Source organism: Dendrobates tinctorius, unplaced genomic scaffold (genome assembly GCF_039654945.1).
Source record: "Dendrobates tinctorius isolate UK_male_01 unplaced genomic scaffold, ASM3965494v1 ptg000257l, whole genome shotgun sequence".
Lineage (NCBI taxonomy): Eukaryota > Metazoa > Chordata > Amphibia > Anura > Dendrobatidae > Dendrobates > Dendrobates tinctorius.
Window position 1 is genome coordinate 6840455 of NW_027361924.1, and position 21411 is coordinate 6861865.

At 54.7% G+C, this 21411-nt stretch overlaps 1 protein-coding gene across 1 annotated transcript; it reads left to right on the top strand.

Annotated features, from left to right (window-relative positions):
• Window positions 1-11417: 11417 nt before the first annotated feature.
• On the top strand, window positions 11418-20729 carry ROGDI (rogdi atypical leucine zipper). Its single transcript, XM_073558579.1, has 11 exons — window positions 11418-11558; window positions 13837-13908; window positions 16812-16894; window positions 16967-17021; window positions 17139-17219; window positions 17359-17454; window positions 17540-17638; window positions 17917-18030; window positions 19215-19264; window positions 19696-19822; window positions 19901-20729. The coding sequence occupies exons 1-11, from the start codon at window positions 11424-11426 to the stop codon at window positions 19940-19942; spliced, it is 954 nt and encodes a 317-aa protein (XP_073414680.1). The 5' UTR covers window positions 11418-11423; the 3' UTR covers window positions 19943-20729.
• The last annotated feature ends 682 nt before the right edge of the window (window positions 20730-21411 follow it).

The window sequence follows — 21411 nt, forward strand, 5'->3', positions numbered from 1 at the left end:
CACACAGAGTGATCTGTCACGTGTTTATTTCTGTTAATGTTGATGATTATGGCTTACAGCCAGTGAGAACCCAAAAGTCATTATCTCAGGAAATTAGAATACTTTATAACACCAGCTTGAAAAATGATTGTAAAATCTGAAATGTATGATCAGTAAATGCACTCAGTACTTGGTCGGGCTCCTTTTACATCAATTACTGCATCAATGCGGCGTGGCATGGAGGCGATCAGCCTGTGGCACTGCTGAGGGGTTATGGAAGCCCAGGTTGCTTTGATAACAGCCTTCAGCTCGTCTGCATTGTTGGGTCTGGTGTCTCTCATCTTCCTCTTGACAATACTCCATAGATTCTCTATGGGGTTAAGGTCAGGTGAGTTTGCTGCCAATCAAGCCCAGTGATACTGTTGTCTTTACACCAGGTATTGGTACTTTTGGCAGTGTGGACAGGGGCCAAGTCCTGGAGAAGGACATTCCCATCTCCATAAAGCTTGTCGGCAGTGGGAGGCATGAAAAGCTCTAAAATGTCCTGGTAGACGGCTGCGCTGACTTTGGTCTTGATAAAACACAGTGGACCTACACCAGCAGATGACATGGCTCCCCGAACCATCACTGATGGTGGAGACTTCACACTAGACCTCCAGCAGCTTGGATTGTGGCCTCTCCACTCTTCCTCCAGAATCTGGGACCGCGATTTCCAAGGTCTAGTGTGAAGTCTCCACAACACAACAGTATCACTGGGCTTGATTGGCAGCAAACTCGCCTGACCTTAACCCCATAGAGAATCTATGGAGTATTGTCAAGAGGAAGATGAGAGACACCAGACCCCACAATGCAGACGAGCTGAAGGCTGCTATCAAAGCAACCTGGGCTTCCATAACCCCTCAGCAGTGCCACAGGCTGATCGCCTCCATGCCACGCCCCATTGATGGAGTAATTGATGCAGATGGAGCCGCGACCAAGTACTGAGGGCATTTACTGATCATACATTTCAGTAGGACAACACTTCAGATTTTACAATCATTTTTCAAGCTGTTGGTGTTATAAAGTATTCTAATTTCCTGAGATAATGACTTTTGGGTTTTCATTGGCTGTAAGCCATAATCATCAACATTACCAGAAATAAACACGTGACATAGATCCCTCTGTGTGTAATGACTCTATAGAATAGAGGAGAGGCACTGTTTGTATTGAAGAACTGAAATAAATTCACTTTCTGATGATATTCTGACTTTGTGAGAAGCCGCTGTACATTATAGGAAATGGTGGATGCTCACTTTCAGGTAGATGTAGTTGCTCCCTGGAAACCTATGAAGGTGAACTTCTGGAAGGTCGCAGATGACATCAGTGACATCTTTGTTGGGCCCCCTTGGTGCTCTCTGGCTGCTGGCACACTACATTCCCCATCGTGTCCTGTATTCTGAGCAGGATGGGAGATGTAGTTTTGCCACAGGGTGGGTGGCGATGCTCAACTGTATTGGTCTCCAGCTTGTGGCTTTCCAGGTGCAGCAAGATTCCCATTCCCATCATGCACGCACAGCCTCTGGCATGATGGGAACTGTAGTTCTGCATCAGCTGGCGAGGACTTTACCGGTCATGCTTTCATATCGGGGGTCTCGAGCTGGCGGGAGACTACAACTCCCAGCATGCCAGAGAGCCCGGAGTTGGAGATGAGTGATCGGGAACCTTGATTTGATTTCCCCTTAATGCATAAGTTTTCACACCGGTTGACAAAAGATCCCGATACCGACACCCGTGTGCAGGATGTCAGGAAGAGCCCGCTCCGTCCGGTCCGTATACTCGGCTCCATCGCTTGCCCCCGTTTTATTGTTTCCGCTTTCCCTCTGGTCAGACTACCCTGCGTTTTTGGATTTATTTTATTTTTATTTTTTTTGGGAGGGGTGGGAAGGGTATTGGGGGAGGGGCTTGTGAAGGGGGAGGGGCTTTTATGTTTTATAATTCAAAGTTTTGTCATTGGAAAATAGTGTGATATATGGGGGAGGGGTGGGGGGAGCGGGGGAGGGAGTTTTGTGCAATTAGCAATGCTACTGGCAAATAATAAAGCCTTCCTTGTTAATTATTTACCTGGCGCCTTCTTCATGGAATTAGAGGTCGTGTCCGCGTCTGGGAAAGCTGGGTGACCGCCAGTATGGCCGCCACCGCAACGGTTGTCACTCGGCCCTTTTGGTTTTCACCCTGCAAAACTGCCTACACTTTCCTGAAAAGGCCGGCATCTGCCTGTTCAGTGCTCCCCCCGAGAAAAGTGAATCTCGTACCTCCTGATTGTACGGTGCCCCCTTCCCAACTGAAGTCTCCCAGGCTTCCTAAGTAAAACGGTCCTAGACCAGACCCAGAATGCAATTCCTCCCCCAAACCTGTAGAGACCCTGCATCAGGCCCCTAAATAACCTCATATATCCACTATAGTGTGAGCTAAGGGAGACCCCAGACCAATCGCCTTTACTAATACAGACCGGACCCCTCGTTACTAATGGACCTCGCGATCAAATCCCTCCCTTATGTTAGAGCGGCAATAAAAAAGCACCAGGATCAGACCCCTTATAGCGATGGAGCCCCGACGCTGGACCCCCTTATAGCGATGGAGCCCCGACGCCGGACCCCTTATAGTGATGGAGCCCCGACGCCGGACCCCTTATAGCGACGGAGCCCCGACGCCGGACCCCCTTATAGCGATGGAGCCCCGGACCCCCTTATAGCGATGGAGCCCCGGCGCCGGCCCCTTTATAGCGATGGAGCCCCGGCGCCGGACCCCCTTATAGCGATGGAGCCCCGAGGCCGGACCCCTTATAGCGATGGAGCCCCGAGGCCGGACCCTTTATAGCGATGGAGCCCCGAGGTCGGACCCCTTATACTAAGAGAGCCCAGACGCCGGACCTCTTATAGTAAAGGAGCCCGACCCCTTGTAATGGAGCCCCGAGGCCGGTCCCCTTATAGTAATGGAGCCCTGATGCTGGACCCCTTATAATGTAGCCCCATTGCTGGACCCCTTATAGTAATAAACCCAAAAAAGGCTAAATAAACAAAAGCCAATCCATATAACTGCAGCAAAAAGGAAAAATAGGACAAAAGGGCAGTAAATTAAGAATTTTTATTATTGCGAAATTAATTATTAAAATATAGTATATAACAATGTAGGACCAAGGAAATCAGCGACACCTACAGTTGTGGCCAAAAGTATTGACACCCCTGCAGTTCTGTCAGAATACTCAGTTTCTTCCTGAAAATGATTGCAAACACAAATTCTTTGGTATTATCTTCATTTAATTTGTCTTAAATGAAAAAACACAAAAAGAATTGTCCTAAAGCCAAATTGGATATAATTCCACACCAAACATAAAAAAGAGGGTGGACAAAAGTATTGGCACTGTTCGAAAAATCATGTGATGCTTCTCTAATTTGTGTAATTAACAGCACCTGTAACTTACCTGTGGCACCTAACAGGTGTTGGCAATAACTAAATCACACTTGCAGCCAGTTGACATGGATTAAAGTTGACTCAACCTCTGTCCTGTGTCCTTGTGTGTACCACATTGAGCATGGAGAAAAGAAAAGACCAAAGAACTGTCTGAGGACTTGAGAAACCAAATTGTGAGGAAGCATGAGCAATCTCAAGGCTACAAGTCCATCTCCAAAGACCTGAATGTTCCTGTGTCTACCGTGCGCAGTGTCATCAAGAAGTGTAAAGCCCATGGCACTGTGGCTAACCTCCCTAGATGTGGACGGAAAATAAAAATTGACAAGAGATTTCAACGTAAGATTGTGCGGATGTTTGATAAAGAACCTCGACTAACATCCAAACAAGTTCAAGCTGCCCTGCAGTCCGAGGGTACGACAGTGTCAACCCGTACTATCCGTCGGCGTCTGAATGAAAAGGGACTGTATGGTAGGAGACCCAGGAAGACCCCACTTCTTACCCCGAGACATAAAAAAGTCAGGCTGGAGTTTGCCAAAACTTACCTGAAAAAGCCTAAAACGTTTTGGAAGAATGTTCTCTGGTCAGATGAGACAAAAGTAGAGCTTTTTGGGCAAAGGCATCAACATAGAGTTTACAGGAGAAAAAAAGAGGCATTCAAAGAAAAGAACACTGTCCCTACAGTCAAACATGGCGGAGGTTCCCTGATGTTTTGGGGTTGCTTTGCTGCCTCTGGCTCTGGACTGCTTGACCGTGTGCATGGCATTATGAAGTCTGAAGACTACCAACAAATTTTGCAGCATAATGTAGGGCCCAGTGTGAGAAAGCTGGGTCTCCCTCAGAGGTCATGGGTCTTCCAGCAGGACAGTGACCCAAAACACACTTCAAAAAGCACTAGAAAATGGTTTGAGAGAAAGCACTGGAGACTTCTGAGGTGGCCAGCAATGAGTCCAGACCTGAATCCCATAGAACACCTGTGGAGAGATCTAAAAATGGCAGTTTGGGGAAGGCACCCTTCAAATATCAGGGACCTGGAGCAGTTTGTCAAAGAAGAATGGTCTAAAATTCCAGCAGAGCATTGTAAGAAACTCATTGATGGTTACCGGAAGCGGTTGGTCGCAGTTATTTTGGCTAAAGGTTGTGCAACCAAGTATTAGGCTGAGGGTGCCAATACTTTTGTCTGGCCCATTTTTGGAGTTTTGTGTGAAATGATCAATGTTTTGCTTTTTGCTTCATTCTCTTTTGTGTTTTTTCATTTAAGACAAATTAAATGAAGATAATAATACCAAAGAATTTGTGTTTGCAATCATTTTCAGGAAGAAACTGAGTATTATCTGACAGAATTGCAGGGGTGTCAATACTTTGGGCCAAACTGTAGATACCACACTCAAACCAAGTTGATACAAATGTTAGCAGTCTGTAAATGTCAGATATGACCCTAATAATAATACAAAAATTCACAGTCAACTCTGTGTATGGTGAAGCACAGTATAGAAATACAAATAGGGTTCAGTGGTTCAAAAATTCAATGTAAAGCTATAGGGCAATATACACACATAATATCAAGGACCAACCTGGTTGGAGTGTGAACAGAGAGACCCCAGCGCGCGTTTCGCTTAGTTACTTCTTCGGGGGGGTGTGAATTTTTGAACCACTGAACCCTACGGGTAAAAACGCTTCTGCCATTTCATACATCTCTATTGTAGGTCCGTTTTTTTGGTCCACACATACTGCACTATTGCACGTTATATGGAATATTTTTCACTTTTTGAGAGATATTGGCTGTTTTAGGGTGGTTTCACATTAGCGCTTTTTAAGCGCACGCACGGCCGGGGGTAGCTCCACCCCCGAGCCGGCTCTCTGCCCGGCGTGCCCGCCCCTTGCTTGTAGCGCCGCCTCCTAGCGCACAGCGGCGCCTGCGATCGGCGCACCCTATCTTTAGCATAGGGTGCGCAGATCGTGCGCAGGCCGTGCGCTAGTTGTGCTTTGACCTGCGCTGCGCTCTTTTGACGGTGCGCCGTGCGCGCCAAAATCCGAAAAGTTTGATTTTGGCGCGCACGGCGCACCGTCAAAAGTGCGCAGCGCAGGTCAAAGCGCAACTAGCGCACGGCCTGCTCACGATCTGCGCACCCTATGCTAAAGATAGGGTGCGCCGATCGCAGGCACCGCTGTGCGCTAGGAGGCGGCGCTACAAGCAAGGGGTGGGCACGCCGGGCAGAGAGCCGGCTCGGGGGCGGAGCTACCCCCGGCCGTGTGTGCGCTTAAAAAGCGCTAATGTGAAACCACCCTTACTTGTGTATTCTATATTTACTTCAGGAAGATCTTCCTGTGACCGTACACCTCTTATAAAATGCAAATCTATATCAGTAATTCCCTATTTGTATTTCTATGCTGGTGCTTCACCATACACAGAGTTGACTGTGAATTTTGTATTATTAGGGTCATATCTGACGTATACAGACTCTGCTAACATTGGTATCGGCTTGGTTTGAGGGTGGTATCTCGGTGTCGCCGATTCCCTTGGTCCTACATTGTTATATACTATATCTTTATAATTAATTTCCCCAATAATAAAAATTCTTATAGTTTATCTACTGCCCTTTAGCCCTATTTTTCTTTCTGGGTATTTCAGTTTATACTAATGGAGCCCTAAGACCAGACCCCTTATAGTAATGGAGCACTGACGTCGGACCCCTTATAGTGATGGAGCCCCGACGTCGGACCCCTTATAGTGATGGAGCCCTGAGACCAGACCCCTTATAGTAATGGAGCCCCGACGCCGGACCCCTTAGAGTAATGGAGCCCAGACCCCGGTCCCCTTAGAGTAATGGAGCCGCGACGCCGGACCCCTTAGAGTAATGGAGCCCCGACGTCGGACCCCTTATAGTGATGGAGCCCTGAGACCGGACCCCTTATAGTAATGGAGCCATGAGACCGGACCCCTTATGGTAATGGAGCCCCGACGTCGGACCCCTTAGGGTAATGGAGCCCCGAGGCCGAGCCCAGACCCCTTATAGTAATGGAGCCCAGACGCCGGACCCCTTATAGTAATGGAGCCCTGAGACCGGACCCCTTATAGTAATGGAGCCCCGACGCCGGACCCCTTATAGTAATGGAGCCCCGACGCCGGACCCCTTATAGTAATGGAGCCCCGACGCCGGACCCCTTATAGTAATGGAGCCCCGACGCCGGACCCCTTATAGTAATGGAGCCCCGACGCCGGACCCCTTATAGTAATGGAGCCCCGACGTCGGACCCCTTATAGTGATGGAGCCCTGAGACCGGACCCCTTATAGTAATGGAGCCCTGAGACCGGACCCCTTATGGTAATGGAGCCCCGACGTCGGACCCCTTAGGGTAATGGATCCCCGAGGCCGAGCCCAGACCCCTTATAGTAATGGAGCCCATACCCCTTGTAGTAATGGAGACCAGACGCCGGACCCCTTAGAGCAATGGAGCCCCGACGCCGGACCCCTTATAGTAATGGAGCCCCGATGCCGGACCCCTTATAGTAATGGAGCCCTGAGACCGGACCCCTTAGAGTAATAGAGCCCCGACGCCGGACCCCTTATAGTAATGGAGCCCTGAGACCGGACCCCTTATAGTAATGGAGCCCTGACGTCAGACCCCTTATAGTAATGGAGCCCTGAGACCAGACCCCTTATAGTAATGGAGCCCTGAGACCAGACCCCTTATAGTAATGGAGCCCTGAGACCAGACCCCTTATAGTAATGGAGCCCTGAGACCAGACCCCTTATAATAATGGAGCCCCGCCGACGCTGAACCCCTTATAGTGATGGAGCCCCGACGCCGGACCCCTTATAGTGATGGAGCCCAGACCCCGGACCCCTTATAGTAATGGAGCCCCGACGCCAGTCCCCTTATAGTAATGGAGGCCCGAGTGGGTCTGTATATGGGTGGTCTCAGTACCGTAGTACCTGTCTGGACCCGGCTTTTCAGGCCTCCCGCGCTCTGACCCATGGATTGCCCTGACCCCGCTCAGCAGGACGGGAGCTCAGGGGTTAATAGTGCTGGACCTGTATCGGTGATCGCAGTGGGGGCGGTTATATGAACTGTTTAGTGACTTTACAGATGATGCGGTTCTGATGCGTTATCGGGAGTTCCAGGCTTAGTTGTAAAATACTTCAAGGGGATGTCCATAACATCTGTCTGTCAGTAACGCCGTGCCCGGTGATGCCAAGTCTGCAGTGTGATTTCTAGAAGTGTGTTCTAGAAGTGTGAAGATTAATTTAAGAATTAAAATCAGAATTGAACCAGAAGGGAACTGAAGGTAACTGTACACAGCCACTGTAAATAATGTTTCTGTTTGTTTTCACTTTCACCCCAATAATCCTTCACTTTCTGCTAATTCCCCTAATCCCTACTCCTAGTAAGGAACTGTTCATCTCTTCTTCAGTCCTCCCCATCCACCTCACCTCCGCCTCAAAACTGTTCCTTAACATACAATCCTCTGTCTCCAAACACAGACAGCCCCCTCATGCCCTCTCCTGCTCCCACCTGCTAACACTTTCTCTGCTCCTTCTCACTGCTGGTGATATCTCTCCAAATCCTGGTCCTCCTCACCACATTCCCACAGTCATTTCTACCTCCCATCCACGCTCTATCACAACCTTCCGTAACCTCTCCAACCTTATACCCATTCACCCAGCCCCCGCTTCCCCAGTCCCACTAACAGGAGCTCTGTGGAACGCTCGCTCTGTCTGCAACAAGCTTTCCTACATCCATGATCTTTTTGATAATACCAAACTTTCCTTCCTCGCCATCACCGAAACCTGGCTCACCCCTTCTGACACAGCCTCTCCTGCTGCACTTTCGTATGGCGGCTTCCTCCTTTCTCACACACCCCGCCCCAGCAGCAAACATGGCGGAGGAGTTGGGTTTTCTCCTGTCAGATACCTGCTCCTTCACCCCAATCCCACTGCCACCCTCTGTTACCCTCCCTTCCTTTGAGGTGCACTCTGTGCGCATCTACTCCCCCTCCAACTGGCTGTCATCTACCGCCCCCCAGGGCCAGCCACCACCTTCTTTGACCACTTCACCACCTGGTTACTTCATTTCCTTTCCGCGGACATCCCTACTATCATCATGGGCGACTTCAACATCCCCATTGACACTTCCCTCTCAGCTGCCACTAAACTCCTATCTCTCACTTCCTCCTTCGGCCTCACTCAATGGTCTTCTACAGCCACCCATAAAGATGGCCACACACTGGACCTCATCTTCACCCGCCTCTGCTCCCTATCTAACCTCTCTAACTCACCTCTTCCTCTCTCTGACCACAACCTACTTACATTCTCTTCCCTCTCCACTCCATGTCTACAATCCCCACCCCACAAACTTTCACACCCTCGCAGGAATCTTAAACACCTTGACCTACACTCATTCTCTGAATCCCTCCTCCCTCTCACAGATATAAGTTCCTTACACAATGCAGATGACGCTGCTGCTCTATATAACACCACAATAGCTGTAGCTTTGGAATCCGCTGCCCCACTTACACATACCAAAACTCGCAAAATCAACAGACAGCCCTGGCACACCAGCCTGACCAAAGAGCTGAGGCGAGCTTCCAGGGCTGCTGAGCGCAGATGGAAAAGATCCCACTCCAACGAGCACTTCATCGCATTCAAACAGTCCCTCACTACTTTCAAGACCACACTCGCCACAGCTAAACAAACCTACTTCTCATCGCTCACAACCCTAAACAGTTATTCAACACCTTCAATTCTCTCCTCCGCCCCCCAGCACCTCCTCCCTCCCCACTCATCTCAGCTGAAGACTTTGCCTCATTTTTCAAGCAGAAAATTGATAACATCAGGGACAGTTTTGGTCAACAACCTCCAGAGACCTTCCTCCCGACTTCCCAGCCCTCCACCTTCAAAACCAACTTCTCCACCATTACAGAAGATCGACTCTCCACTCTACTCTCAAGATCACATCTCACCACCTGTGCACTCGACCCGATCCCATCCCACTTCATACCAAACCTCACCACAGTCTTCATCCCAACCCTAACCCATCTCTTCAACCTATCACTAACAACTGGTGTTTCCCCCTCAAGCTTTAAACATGCCTCCATCACACCTATCCTCAAAAAGCCCTCTCGACCCATCCTCTGTATCTAGCTATCGCCCTATATCACTGCTCCCCTACGCCTCCAAGCTACTGGAACAACACGTCTACCTTGAACTGTCCTCCCATTTCTCTTCTTGCTCCCTCCTTGACCACTTGCAATCCGGCTTCCGGTCACACCACTCCACTGAAACTGCCCTTACTAAGGTCACCAATGACCTCTTAACCGCCAAGAGCAAGCGACACTACTCTGTCCTCCTCCTCCTGGACCTGTCGGCTGCCTTTGACACAGTGGACCATTCCCTATTACTACAGACCCTCTCATCCCTTGGCATCACAGACTTGGCCCAATCCTGGATCTCATCATACCTAACAGACCGGACATTCAGCGTCTCCCACTCACACACCACCTCCTCACCTCGCCCCCTATCTGTCGGAGTCCCACAAGGTTCAGTCCTAGGGCCCCTGCTGTTCTCTATTTACACCTTTGGCCTGGAACAGCTCATAGAATCTCATGGCTTTCAGTATCATCTCTACGCTGATGACACACAGATCTACATCTCTGGACCAGATATCACCTCCCTACTAACCAGAATCCCTCAATGTCTGTCCGCTATTTCATCCTTCTTCTCCGCTAGATTTCTGAAACTCAACATGGACAAAACAGAATTCATCATCTTTCCCCCATCTCACGTGACCCCCCCAACGAACCTATCCATTACAGTCAATGGGTGCCCACTCTCACCAGTCCCACAAGCTCGCTGCCTCGGGGTTATCCTTGACACCGATCTCTCCTACAAACCACATATCCAAACCCTTTCCACTTCCTGCCGACTTCAACTCAAAAATATTTCACAAATCCGTTCATTCCTCAACCAAGAATCTGCAAAATCCCTAGTCCATGCCCTCATCATCTCCTGCCTTGACTACTGCAACCTCCTGCTCTGTGGCCTCCCCTCGAACACTCTCGCACCCCTCCAATCTATTCTAAACTCTGCTGCCCGACTAATCCACCTGCCCCCCCGCTATTCCTCGGCTTCTCCCCTCTGTCAATCCCTTCACTGGCTCCCCATTACCCAAAGACTCCAGTACAAAACCCTAACCATGACATACAAAGCCATCCACAACCTGAGTCCTCCATACATCTGTGACCTCGTCTCCCGGTACTTTCCTGCACGCAACCTCCGATCCTCACAAGATCTCCTTCTCTACTCCCCTCTTATCTCCTCTTCCCACAATCGCATACAAGATTTCTCTTGCGCATCACCCCTACTCTGGAACTCTCTACCACAACATATCAGACTCTCACCTACCATCGAAACCTTCAAAAAGAGCCTGAAGACCCACCTCTTCCGACAAGCCTATAACCTGCAGTAACCACCGATCCACCAAACCACCGCACGACCAGCTCTACCCTCGCCTACTGTATCCTCACCCATCCCTTGTAGACTGTGAGCCCTCGCGGGCAGGGTCCTCTCTCCTCCTGTACCAGTCGTGACTTGTATTGTTTAACATTACTGTACTTGTATGTATTATGTACACCCCTCCTCACATGTAAAGCGCCATGGAATAAATGGCGCTATAATAATAATAATAATAATAATGCCAAGGCTTCCAATCCTCCGTGTCTGCCTCCTGTAGCCGGACAGTGCCGCCCGCACTGCGCCATTGTGAGCGGCGGCGCCCGGTGACCACTGACCTCCCGCACAAGGTCCAGCACCATCTACATCCCCCACTCATCTGCCTCCAGCCAATTAGAACGCTAAGACTTCATTACAGGGCGTGGTTTGGGTATCTTAACACAACACTGCGCCACTGTTCCAATCAGCGAGCGGACTGGTAATGATTCTAACCAATGAAACATCGTCTGCCCCTACAGTGAGCCAATCAGGAGGCGCTGTTTGATGTCCTCCATCCAATGGCATGAGAGGGGCTGGGTTTGTACTGATACCTCTTCTGTGAGGTGTCGTCTGCTCGCAGAGAGGCGCAGGATGGCGACGGCGGCAGCAGCGGCGAGCGGCGCGGAGCGAGGCGTGCTGGTGAGTGGCCGTGACTGTTCTCACACCCGTGCTTAGTGTGGTGTAGGGCTGCGGAGGGATCGGGACGTTTTTCGGCGCAGTGGTCAGTGACCGGTCCTCTGGTGGGGTCATGTGACCACATTTGGGGTAGACCCGCCGCCCCCATCCCCCTCAGCCTCACAGGTGGCGGAACGTCCACAAAAAGGTCGGAGAATCCAGATTATTGGAATTGTGTACAAATGCCTGTAATCTGGAATATTCCCAGGAGCAAGATGCCAGAAGGTGCTACTGTAAAACTACAACTCCCAGCATGCCCTCCCGTTTTGCCAGACCGTGAGATTCCGGATTAATGGGGCTGGTGGAAAGCTCTGAGCCCGTAGTAGGGCTGTTGTAATCCGGAGGTTTTACGGTTACCGTGTCACACTCGTATGATGATGAGGGCAGTAGTGTTTGTAGTCCGGTCATCGGAGGGGGACGAGCGGCCGCTCTGGGGGTAATCCGGGCTCTGAGCCCACTGCTAATCACTCAGGTGGCTGATAACAGAGAGCAATGGATCACATCGCTGACTGCAGACTACCACCCCCAACATGCTGTCTGTGTACACAACACACCGTCCTGTGCAGACCGGACCCAGCCAGGCTCTGAGCCGCCTGCCCCGGGAGACGACTGACACCCAAAACACAGAAGAGTGCAGCACGGGAGAAGCCTTGTAGGAGAGGGACGGAAGAAAGGTGCAGCACGGGAGAAGCCTCGTAGGAGAGGGACGGAAGAAAGGTGCAGCACGGGAGAAGCCTCGCAGGAGAGGGACGGAAGAAAGGTGCAGCACGGGAGAAGCCTCGCAGGAGAGGGACGGAGGAAAGGTGCAGCACGGGAGAAGCCTCGCAGGAGAGGGACGGAGGAAAGGTGCAGCACGGGAGTAGCCTCGCAGGAGAGGGACGGAGGAAAGGTGCAGCACGGGAGAAGCCTCGCAGGAGAGGGACGGAGGAAAGGTGCAGCACGGGAGAAGCCTCGCAGGAGAGGGACGGAGGAAAGGTGCAGCACGGGAGAAGCCTCGCAGGAGAGGGACGGAGGAAAGGTGCAGCACGGGAGAAGCCTCGCAGGAGAGGGACGGAGGAAAGGTGCAGCACGGGAGAAGCCTCGCAGGAGAGGGACGGAGGAAAGGGGCAGCACGGGAGAAGCCTCGCAGGAGAGGGACGGAGGAAAGGGGCAGCACGGGAGAAGCCTCGCAGGAGAGGGACGGAGGAAAGGGGCAGCACGGGAGAAGCCTCGCAGGAGAGGGACGGAGGAAAGGGGCAGCACGGGAGAAGCCTCGCAGGAGAGGGACGGAGGAAAGGGGCAGCACGGGAGAAGCCTCGCAGGAGAGGGACGGAGGAAAGGGGCAGCACGGGAGAAGCCTCGCAGGAGAGGGACGGAGGAAAGGGGCAGCACGGGAGAAGCCTCGCAGGAGAGGGACGGAGGAAAGGGGCAGCACGGGAGAAGCCTCGCAGGAGAGGGACGGAGGAAAGGGGCAGCACGGGAGAAGCCTCGCAGGAGAGGGACGGAGGAAAGGGGCAGCACGGGAGAAGCCTCGCAGGAGAGGGACGGAGGAAAGGGGCAGCACGGGAGAAGCCTCGCAGGAGAGGGACGGAGGAAAGGTGCAGCACGGGAGACGCCTCGCAGGAGAGGGACGGAGGTAAGGTGCAGCACGGGAGACGCCTCGCAGGAGAGGGACGGAGGAAAGGTGCAGCACGGGAGACGCTTCGCAGGAGAGGGGCGGAGGAAAGGGGCAGCACGGGAGAAGCCTCGTAGGAGAGGGGCGGAGGAAAGGGGCAGCACGGGAGAAGCCTCGCAGGAGAGGGACGGAGGAGAGGTGCAGCACGGGAGAAGCCTTGCAGGAGAGACGCTGCAGCGTGGACCGTTCCTTTGAGCAGTCAGGTGATGTAATGGGTGGCATCGCGGAGATGTCGGTGTAATCGTGACCCCGCACACAATGGGCGCAGAGGAGCCAAGATTCCGTCAGTATTGAGTTACGGCATCAGAGCAGGAAGAAGGGAAACCAATCTCCAGCGGGCGGCCTGAGCTGCTCACTGCCTCCTGCATCTGCCCCCTGTGAATTCTACTTATTGGGGGGCACACACTTTGGGCAATGTAGTCCTAGGATCTCGAGCTTCGGTTTACGATGGCGGCATTCAGATCCTAGGGGAGACGCCGCTGCACTGAGACACGTCTGATCTGTGGCGCCCCCCCCCCCCCCCCCGGTGCACTAGGAAACGTCTGATCTGTGGCGCCCCCCGCTGGTTTCTTTGTCCTCTATTTGCAGGAGGAAGAGTTCAAATGGCTCCTGAAGGAAGAGGTGCACTCCGTCCTCAAGCAGCTGCAGGACATCCTGAAGGTCAGCGCACGGACACCACACGTCACATGACGCATCAGAAAAGATGGCCGCCTGGACCAGTGTAGTGGGAGCAGTACTTAAAGGGGGTCTCCTGCAACCCCAGTGAGGGAGGGGGGCGGATTCAGCTCTTACCATACACCTTAGCGGGTTCTTCCTCCGGCTTCCCAATACTTGGGTTCATCTGTTCTCAGTGGGAAGAGCAACTGAAGCCCCACGCCAGACCCCCTGCGTCATCCCTCCTGCCCTCCGGACCCCTGCGTCATCCCTCCTGCCCTCCGGACCCCTGCGTCATCCCTCCGGGCCCCTGTGTGTGTGCCCTCTCACCCCCTGGGACCCCTGTGTCATCCCTCCCGCCCTCCGGACCCCTGTGTGTGCCCTCTAACGCTCTGGGCCCCTGTGGGTGCCCTCTCACCCCCTGGGGCCCCTGTGTCACCCCTCCTGCCCTCCGGGCCCCTGTGTGTGCCCTCTCACCCCCTGGGCCCCCTGTGTCATCCCTCCTGCCCCCTGTGTCATCCCTCCTGCCCTCCGGACCCCTGTGTCATCCCTCCTGCCCTCCGGACCCCTGTGTCATCCCTCCTGCCCTCCGGACCCCTGTGTCATCCCTCCTGCCCTCCGGACCCCTGTGTCATCCCTCCTGCCCTCCGGACCCCTGTGTCATCCCTCCTGCCCTCCGGACCCCTGTGTCATCCCTCCTGCCCTCCGGACCCCTGTGTCATCCCTCCTGCCCTCCGGACCCCTGTGTGTGCCCTCTCACCCCCTGGGACCCCTGTGTCATCCCTCCTGCCCTCCTTTTGGGCGACTGTGTCATCCCTTCTGCCGTCCAGACCCCTGTGTGTACCCTCTCACCCTCCGGGCCCCTGTGTCATTCCTCCTGCCCTCCAGACCCGTGTGTGCCCTCTCACCCTCCGGGCCCCGTGTCATTCCTCCTGCCCTCCAGACCCCTGTGTGTGCTCTCTCACCCTCCGGGCCCCTGTGTCATCCCTTCTGCCCTCCAGACCCCTATGTGTGCCCTCTCATCCTCCGGGCCCCTGTGTCATCCCTCCTGCCCTCCGGACCCCTGTGTCATCCCTCCTGGCCTCCAGACCCCTGTGTGTGCTCTCTCACCCTCCGGGCCCCGTGTCATTCCTCCTGCCCTCCAGACCCCTGTGTGTGCTCTCTCACCCTCCGGGCCCCTGTGTCATCCCTTCTGCCCTCCAGACCCCTATGTGTGCCCTCTCACCCTCCGGGCCCCTGTGTCATCCCTCCTGCCCTCCGGACCCCTGTGTCATCCCTCCTGCCCTCCGGACCCCTGTGTCATCCCTCCTGCCCTCCGGACCCCTGTGTCATCCCTCCTGCCCTCCGGACCCCTGTGTCATCCCTCCTGCCCTCCGGACCCCTGTGTCATCCCTCCTGCCCTCCGGACCCCTGTGTCATCCCTCCGGACCCCTGTGTCATCCCTCCTGCCCTCCGGACCCCTGTGTCATCCCTCCTGCCCTCCGGACCCCTGTGTCATCCCTACTGCCCTCCGGACCCCTGTGTGTGCCCTCTCACCCCCTGGGACCCCTGTGTCATCCCTCCTGCCCTCCTTTTGGGCGCCTGTGTCATCCCTTCTGCCGTCCAGACCCCTGTGTGTACCCTCTCACCCTCCGGGCCCCTGTGTCATTCCTCCTGCCCTCCAGACCCCTGTGTGTGCCCTCTCACCCTCCGGGCCCCGTGTCATTCCTCCTGCCCTCCAGACCCCTGTGTGTGCTCTCTCACCCTCCGGGCCCTGTGTCATCCCTTCTGCCCTCCAGACCCCTATGTGTGCCCTCTCACCCTCCGGGCCCCTGTGTCATCCCTTCTGCCCTCCAGACCCCTATGTGTGCCCTCTCACCCTCCGGGCCCCTGTGTCATCCCTTCTGTCCTCCAGATCCCTATGTGTGCCCTCTCACCCTCCGGGCCCCTGTGTCATCCCTTCTGCCGTCCAGACCCCTGTGTGTGCCCTCACCCTCCGGGCCCCTGTGTCATCCCTTCTGCCCTCCAGACCCCTGTGTGTGCCCTCTCACCCTCCGGGCCCCTGTGTCATCCCTCCTGCCCTCCAGACCCCTGTGTGTGCCCTCTCACCCTCCGGGCCCCTGGTCATTCCTCCTGCCCTCCAGACCCCTGTGTGTGCTCTCTCACCCTCCCGGCCCCTGTGTCATCCCTTCTGCCGTCCAGACCCCTGTGTGTGCCCTCTCACCCTCCGGGCCCCTGTGTCATCCCTTCTGCCCTCCAGACCCCTGTGTGTGCCCTCTCACCCTCTGTGCCCCTGTGTCATTCCTCCTGCCCTCCAGACCCCCGTGTGTGCCCTCTCACCCTCCGGGCCCCTGTGTCATTCCTCCTGCCCTCCAGACCCCCGTGTGTGCCCTCTCACCCTCCGGGCCCCTGTGTCATTCCTCCTGCCCTCCAGACCCCTGTGTGTGCCCTCTCACCCTCCGGGCCCCTGTGTCATCCCTCCTGCCCTCCGGGCCCCTGTGTGTGCCCTCTCACCCCCTGGGACACCTGTGTCATCCCTCTTGCCCTCCGGGCCCCTGTGTCATCCCTCTTGCCCTCCGGGCCCCTGTGTCATCCCTCTTGCCCTCCGGGCCCCTGTGTCATCCCTCTTGCCCTCCGGGCCCCTGTGTCATCCCTCTTGCCCTCCGGGCCCCTGTGTCATCCCTCTTGCCCTCCGGGCCCCTGTGTCATCCCTCTTGCCCTCCGGGCCCCTGTGTCATCCCTCTTGCCCTCCGGGCCCCTGTGTCATCCCTCTTGCCCTCCGGGCCCCTGTGTCATCCCTCTTGCCCTCCGGGCCCCTGTGTCATCCCTCCGGGCCCCTATGCCCTCTCTTTAGGCCTCTGTGCCCGCCCTGACATCTGCAGGATTAATGTCTTCTGATATTTTTTTTGTGTCCCGCTTCGTTCCTCTAGGATGCCTCCCGGAGGTTCACCCTCCCCATCGGAGCAGCAGACGGCACCTCCAAGCAGGAGAACTTTGTACTGGGCAGCTCCAGGTGAGGGCCGGGGGGCTACACGGATGCCGGGGGTCGCAGGCGGCTCTGACTCTGCCCGTTTTTGCTTTCCAGCACAGACCAGGTGAAGGGCGTCCTGACCCTACAAGGAGACACGCTGTGTCAGGCTGTGAGTATGTTCCCGTTCACTGACAGCCAGCAGGGTGTTTGTTGCCCGCAGGTTTGGGCTCGGGGGGGGCAGATTTGGGCTCGGGGGGCTGATCCGCACGGTGTCTTGGCTTTGCAGGAAGTGAACCTGAAGGTGGCGAGGACCAATCAGACGCTGCACTTCGCTTTCCGGGACGACAAGCAGTGGAAGATGCAGCAGGTGGGCGCACGGCGTCCGGTGTCCCCGGGGGTCGTAATATTTCAGCTGGATCTGTCAGCAGCAGTTTTCTGTGCTGCAGATGCTGCGGCGCCTCTTTTCTCGCAGGGACATGTAGATATTAATGTTCTTGGCTCCTCAGATTCAGGATGCCAGGAACCACGTGAATCAGGCGATTTATCTGCTCACAAACCGGGGCGAGAACTACACCTTCCAGACCGGGTCGGAGGTGCTGAAGGTGAGCGCGGGGTGTCCCCCATAACTGGGGGCTCAGATCAGGGGAGCACCCAGGATGTGACCCGCCCGTCATCTCTTCTCCGCAGCTGATGGACGCCGTGATGCTGCAGCTGACCAGAGCCCGCAATCGCCTCACCACGCCGGCGACCATGACCCTGCCAGAGGTGGCCACCAGCGGCCTGACGGTAACATGTCCGTGTATCTGCAGCACGGCTGGTGGGAACTACAGGCCCCAGCATGCCCGGATGGGTGCAGATAGTCATGGTATGCTGGGACTTGTAGTACTGGATTAGCTGGAAATGTTGCAGACTGCCGGCATAGACTGAGGAGGGAGCTGCACAGATGTAACAGAGCTGAGTTGGTCATTGGCACCACGTTGCAGTGTTATGTCCTAGTTCCGGGCCAGCTCTGCTCCGCCGATCTCGTGCGGCTCTCCGTCACTCCAACTCTTCTCTACTTTTAGAAAATGTTCACCCCGTCGCTTCCTGCAGACGTCCTACTCAACTTCTATGTGAACGTGAACAAGCTCTGCCTCCTGGTCTACCAGCTGCACGGCCTGCAGCCCAACTCCACCAAGGTGAGACACTGACACGAAGCTGCAGCCCTGCAGCCTGATTCACCAAGGTGAAACACTGACACGAAGCTGCAGCTCTGCAGCCCGACTCCACCAAGGTGAGACACTGACACGGAGCCTCAGCTCTGCAGCCCGACTCCACCAAGGTGAGACACTGACATGGAGCTACTGCTCTGAGACCTGACTCCACCAAGGTGAGACACTGACACGGAGCTACTGCTCTGCAGCCCAACTCCACCAAGGTGAGACACTGACACAGATCTGCAGCTCTGCTGTCCAACTCCACCAAGGTGGGACACTGACATGAATCTGCAGCCCAACTCCTCCAAGGTGAGACACTGGCACGAAGCCTCAGCTCTGCAGCCCAACTCCACCAAGGTGAGACACTGACACAAAGCCGCAGCTCTGCAGCCCGACTCCACCAAGGTGAGACACTGACACGGAGCCTCAGCTCTGCAGCCCGACTCCACCAAGGTGAGACACTGACATGGAGCTACTGCTCTGAGACCTGACTCCACCAAGGTGAGACACTGACACGGAGCTACTGCTCTGCAGCCCAACTCCACCAAGGTGAGACACTGACACAGATCTGCAGCTCTGCTGTCCAACTCCACCAAGGTGGGACACTGACACGAATCTGCAGCCCGACTCCTCCAAGGTGAGACACTGGCACGGAGCCTCAGCTCTGCAGCCCAACTCCACCAAGGTGAGACACTGACACAAAGCCGCAGCTCTGCAGCCCAAGGTGAGACACTGACATGGAGCTGCAGCACTGCAGCCCGACTCCACCAAGGTGAGACACTGACACGAAGCTGCAGCTCTGCAGCCCGACTCCACCAAGGTGAGACACTGACACGAAGCTGCAGCTCTGCAGCCCGACTCCACCAAGGTGAGACACTGACACGAAGCTGCAGCTCTGCAGCCCGACTCCACCAAGGTGAGACACTGACACGAAGCTGCAGCTCTGCAGCCCGACTCCACCAAGGTGAGACACTGGCACGGAGCCGCAGCTCTGCGGGGCTCCTGATAAATCTTAACAGGGTATTGCCGGAAGAAGTTATCAAATATCTACACAGTAAGTGCTAACATCTAGATCTTTAGGGGTCTGATGGCTGAGACCCTCACCAGCAGCACAGCCACTGCGGCTCCGGCCTCCTCTCACCGTTGTTTCCTTCCTTCCTTTCTAGAATTTCCGTCCTGCCGGCAGCTCCGTCCTGCACAATCCCGGCGCCATGTTGTGAGTATGAAGGGGGCACATACTTCTCAGTGGGGTCTCATCTCAGCATGGACATTACTGTGTTACTAGTATATGATCGCTGGGGGTCCGGCCTTTGGGACCCCACTAATCCTGAGATGAAGCGTGGGCGGCAGAGGGCGAGCGCTGCTGTGCCGGTAAAACATGGAACCGCACCATGGCTCCGTCCCTCTCAGTGACCAGCGAGGTCCCAGAGGTCGGACCCCCAGGGGTCGATAAGTGATGGTGTCCAGCAGTATCACATCGTGGACTGAGATGGGAACGCCCCTTTAAAGAAAACTTCAGGCCAAACTGATCCTCCATGTCCTGTAGGGTGGGAGCCAGCGGAGTGCCTGCTCAGAGTTTTCCCAGCAGCTTTGGCTGTGACTGGAGGATAATTTCTGCCTACAGCTGTGTTTTCTGCCTCCTCACAGTGAGCTGAACACCCAGCGCTTCGAGGTCAGCCACGTCCATAAGGTGGAGTGCGTGGTGCCGTGGCTGAACGACGCCCTGGTCTTCTTCACCGTCTCGCTGCAGCTCTGCCAGCAACTCAAGGACAAGGTGCGTGTCCCCCATCTGTCGCCACAGCCATCCCGGCCTCCGGGGGCGCTGCTGACCGGTGCTGTGTTTCCTTCACAGATCTCTGTCTTCTCCAGCTACTGGAACTTCCGACCGTATTAAGTCTGGCTGGCGGCGCCTCCTCGGGGGAGCTGTCTGCCCCCAGCATGGACTGTGGTCCACTGGCCGGGGCTGACCCTGACCTGTAAGACCCTCCTCACTCCGCGTCCGGGCCGAGCATGCACGCCGTCATGTGATGTACATTCCGTATTATTTATTACATTCAGCGAGCAAAAAGGGAAATCGTTCAGGACCCCGCCGGGGACAGCTGCATGGCCACCGCTCCTGCATAGGTAGTCACCCAGCTTTCCCAAGCTCCTGCGTGTCAGATCTGCAGCAGATGTACACTGCACCCTGCCAGGGTTAGCCGCTCTCATTCATACCCATAAATGCTGGAAAGTGATCTCTACTTTGTCCTGCAAGTGTCAAGCATGCTCTGGGGTTACCATGGCAACTCCAGAGCATGCGCAATAATTTTTCTGAAAAGGTGCAAAGACCATTTATCTGCTGCTGTCCCCTCCTCCTCGTGCAGGGTGGTGCTGTAGGTCACTTGCTGTAACGCTGCAGTTACCCTGTTCTGACACCAGGTGGCGCCGGTGTAGGTGGTTTTTTTTCTATTGTCTGTATCCAGCCCTTCCTGTCGTCTGTATACTGTGCGTCCTTTTATATACAGTAGAGTTGTTTTATATGTAGCCACAAGGAACAAGATGTCACCTGCCCTCCCCTCCTCCAACCACCGTTCTCAGCACACACAAGCACACCCACACATGCACCCTCCGCTCACTTATAGCCTTCCTTTTGTAAATAGATTAATGAAAATGTGCTTGAAATAAAGAGGCGAGTCTCCTTATCTTTTATTGTCTCCGCTCCTGAACTTTCCCTGGTCCCCGAACAATGAGAGTGAGATGAGGGCGGATTCCAACAAGGTGGTATTTCGGGAGTGCGGGGTGCAGTCTAAATAACGTGTCTTGTTCCTGCATCCACCACCAGGGGGAGCTCACCGCTGTCACCTGCAGAATAGGACAGTGTGCATGGGCTCCCTCTGGTGGTGGCTGCAGGTACTGGGCAATTAATATATTTTAGGATAATTTAGGAACTAACACCAGAGATGGGGATGTAGTCATCTGATAACTTAAAGGGATAATCGAGGATGGCATTCTTCTACAAACAGCACCACCCCCAGCTACAGGTTGTGTCAGGTATTGCAGCGCCCCTCTATAGAAGTGAATGTGACTGAGCTGCAGTACCACACATAGCCTGTAGACAGGGGTGGCGCTGTGTCTACAAGAATTAAAGCTGCTTTTGGAATCCTGGGACAAGCTCTGGCATTCTCCGATCGCCTCCAAAGCGGAATTATTTATTTTTTTAGCTTTCTTTGTGAACGGAGGAGCCGAACTGGTATAACGGGTTTTATTACTGCTCCGTTGTGGATAATTAACACTGGCGTATAATATTTCTCCCCCCTCCTCCACATTCCTGCTGCTTCTGACCTTTGGTTTGCAGCTCGACCCGTCCCTGATCTCCATGTGCAT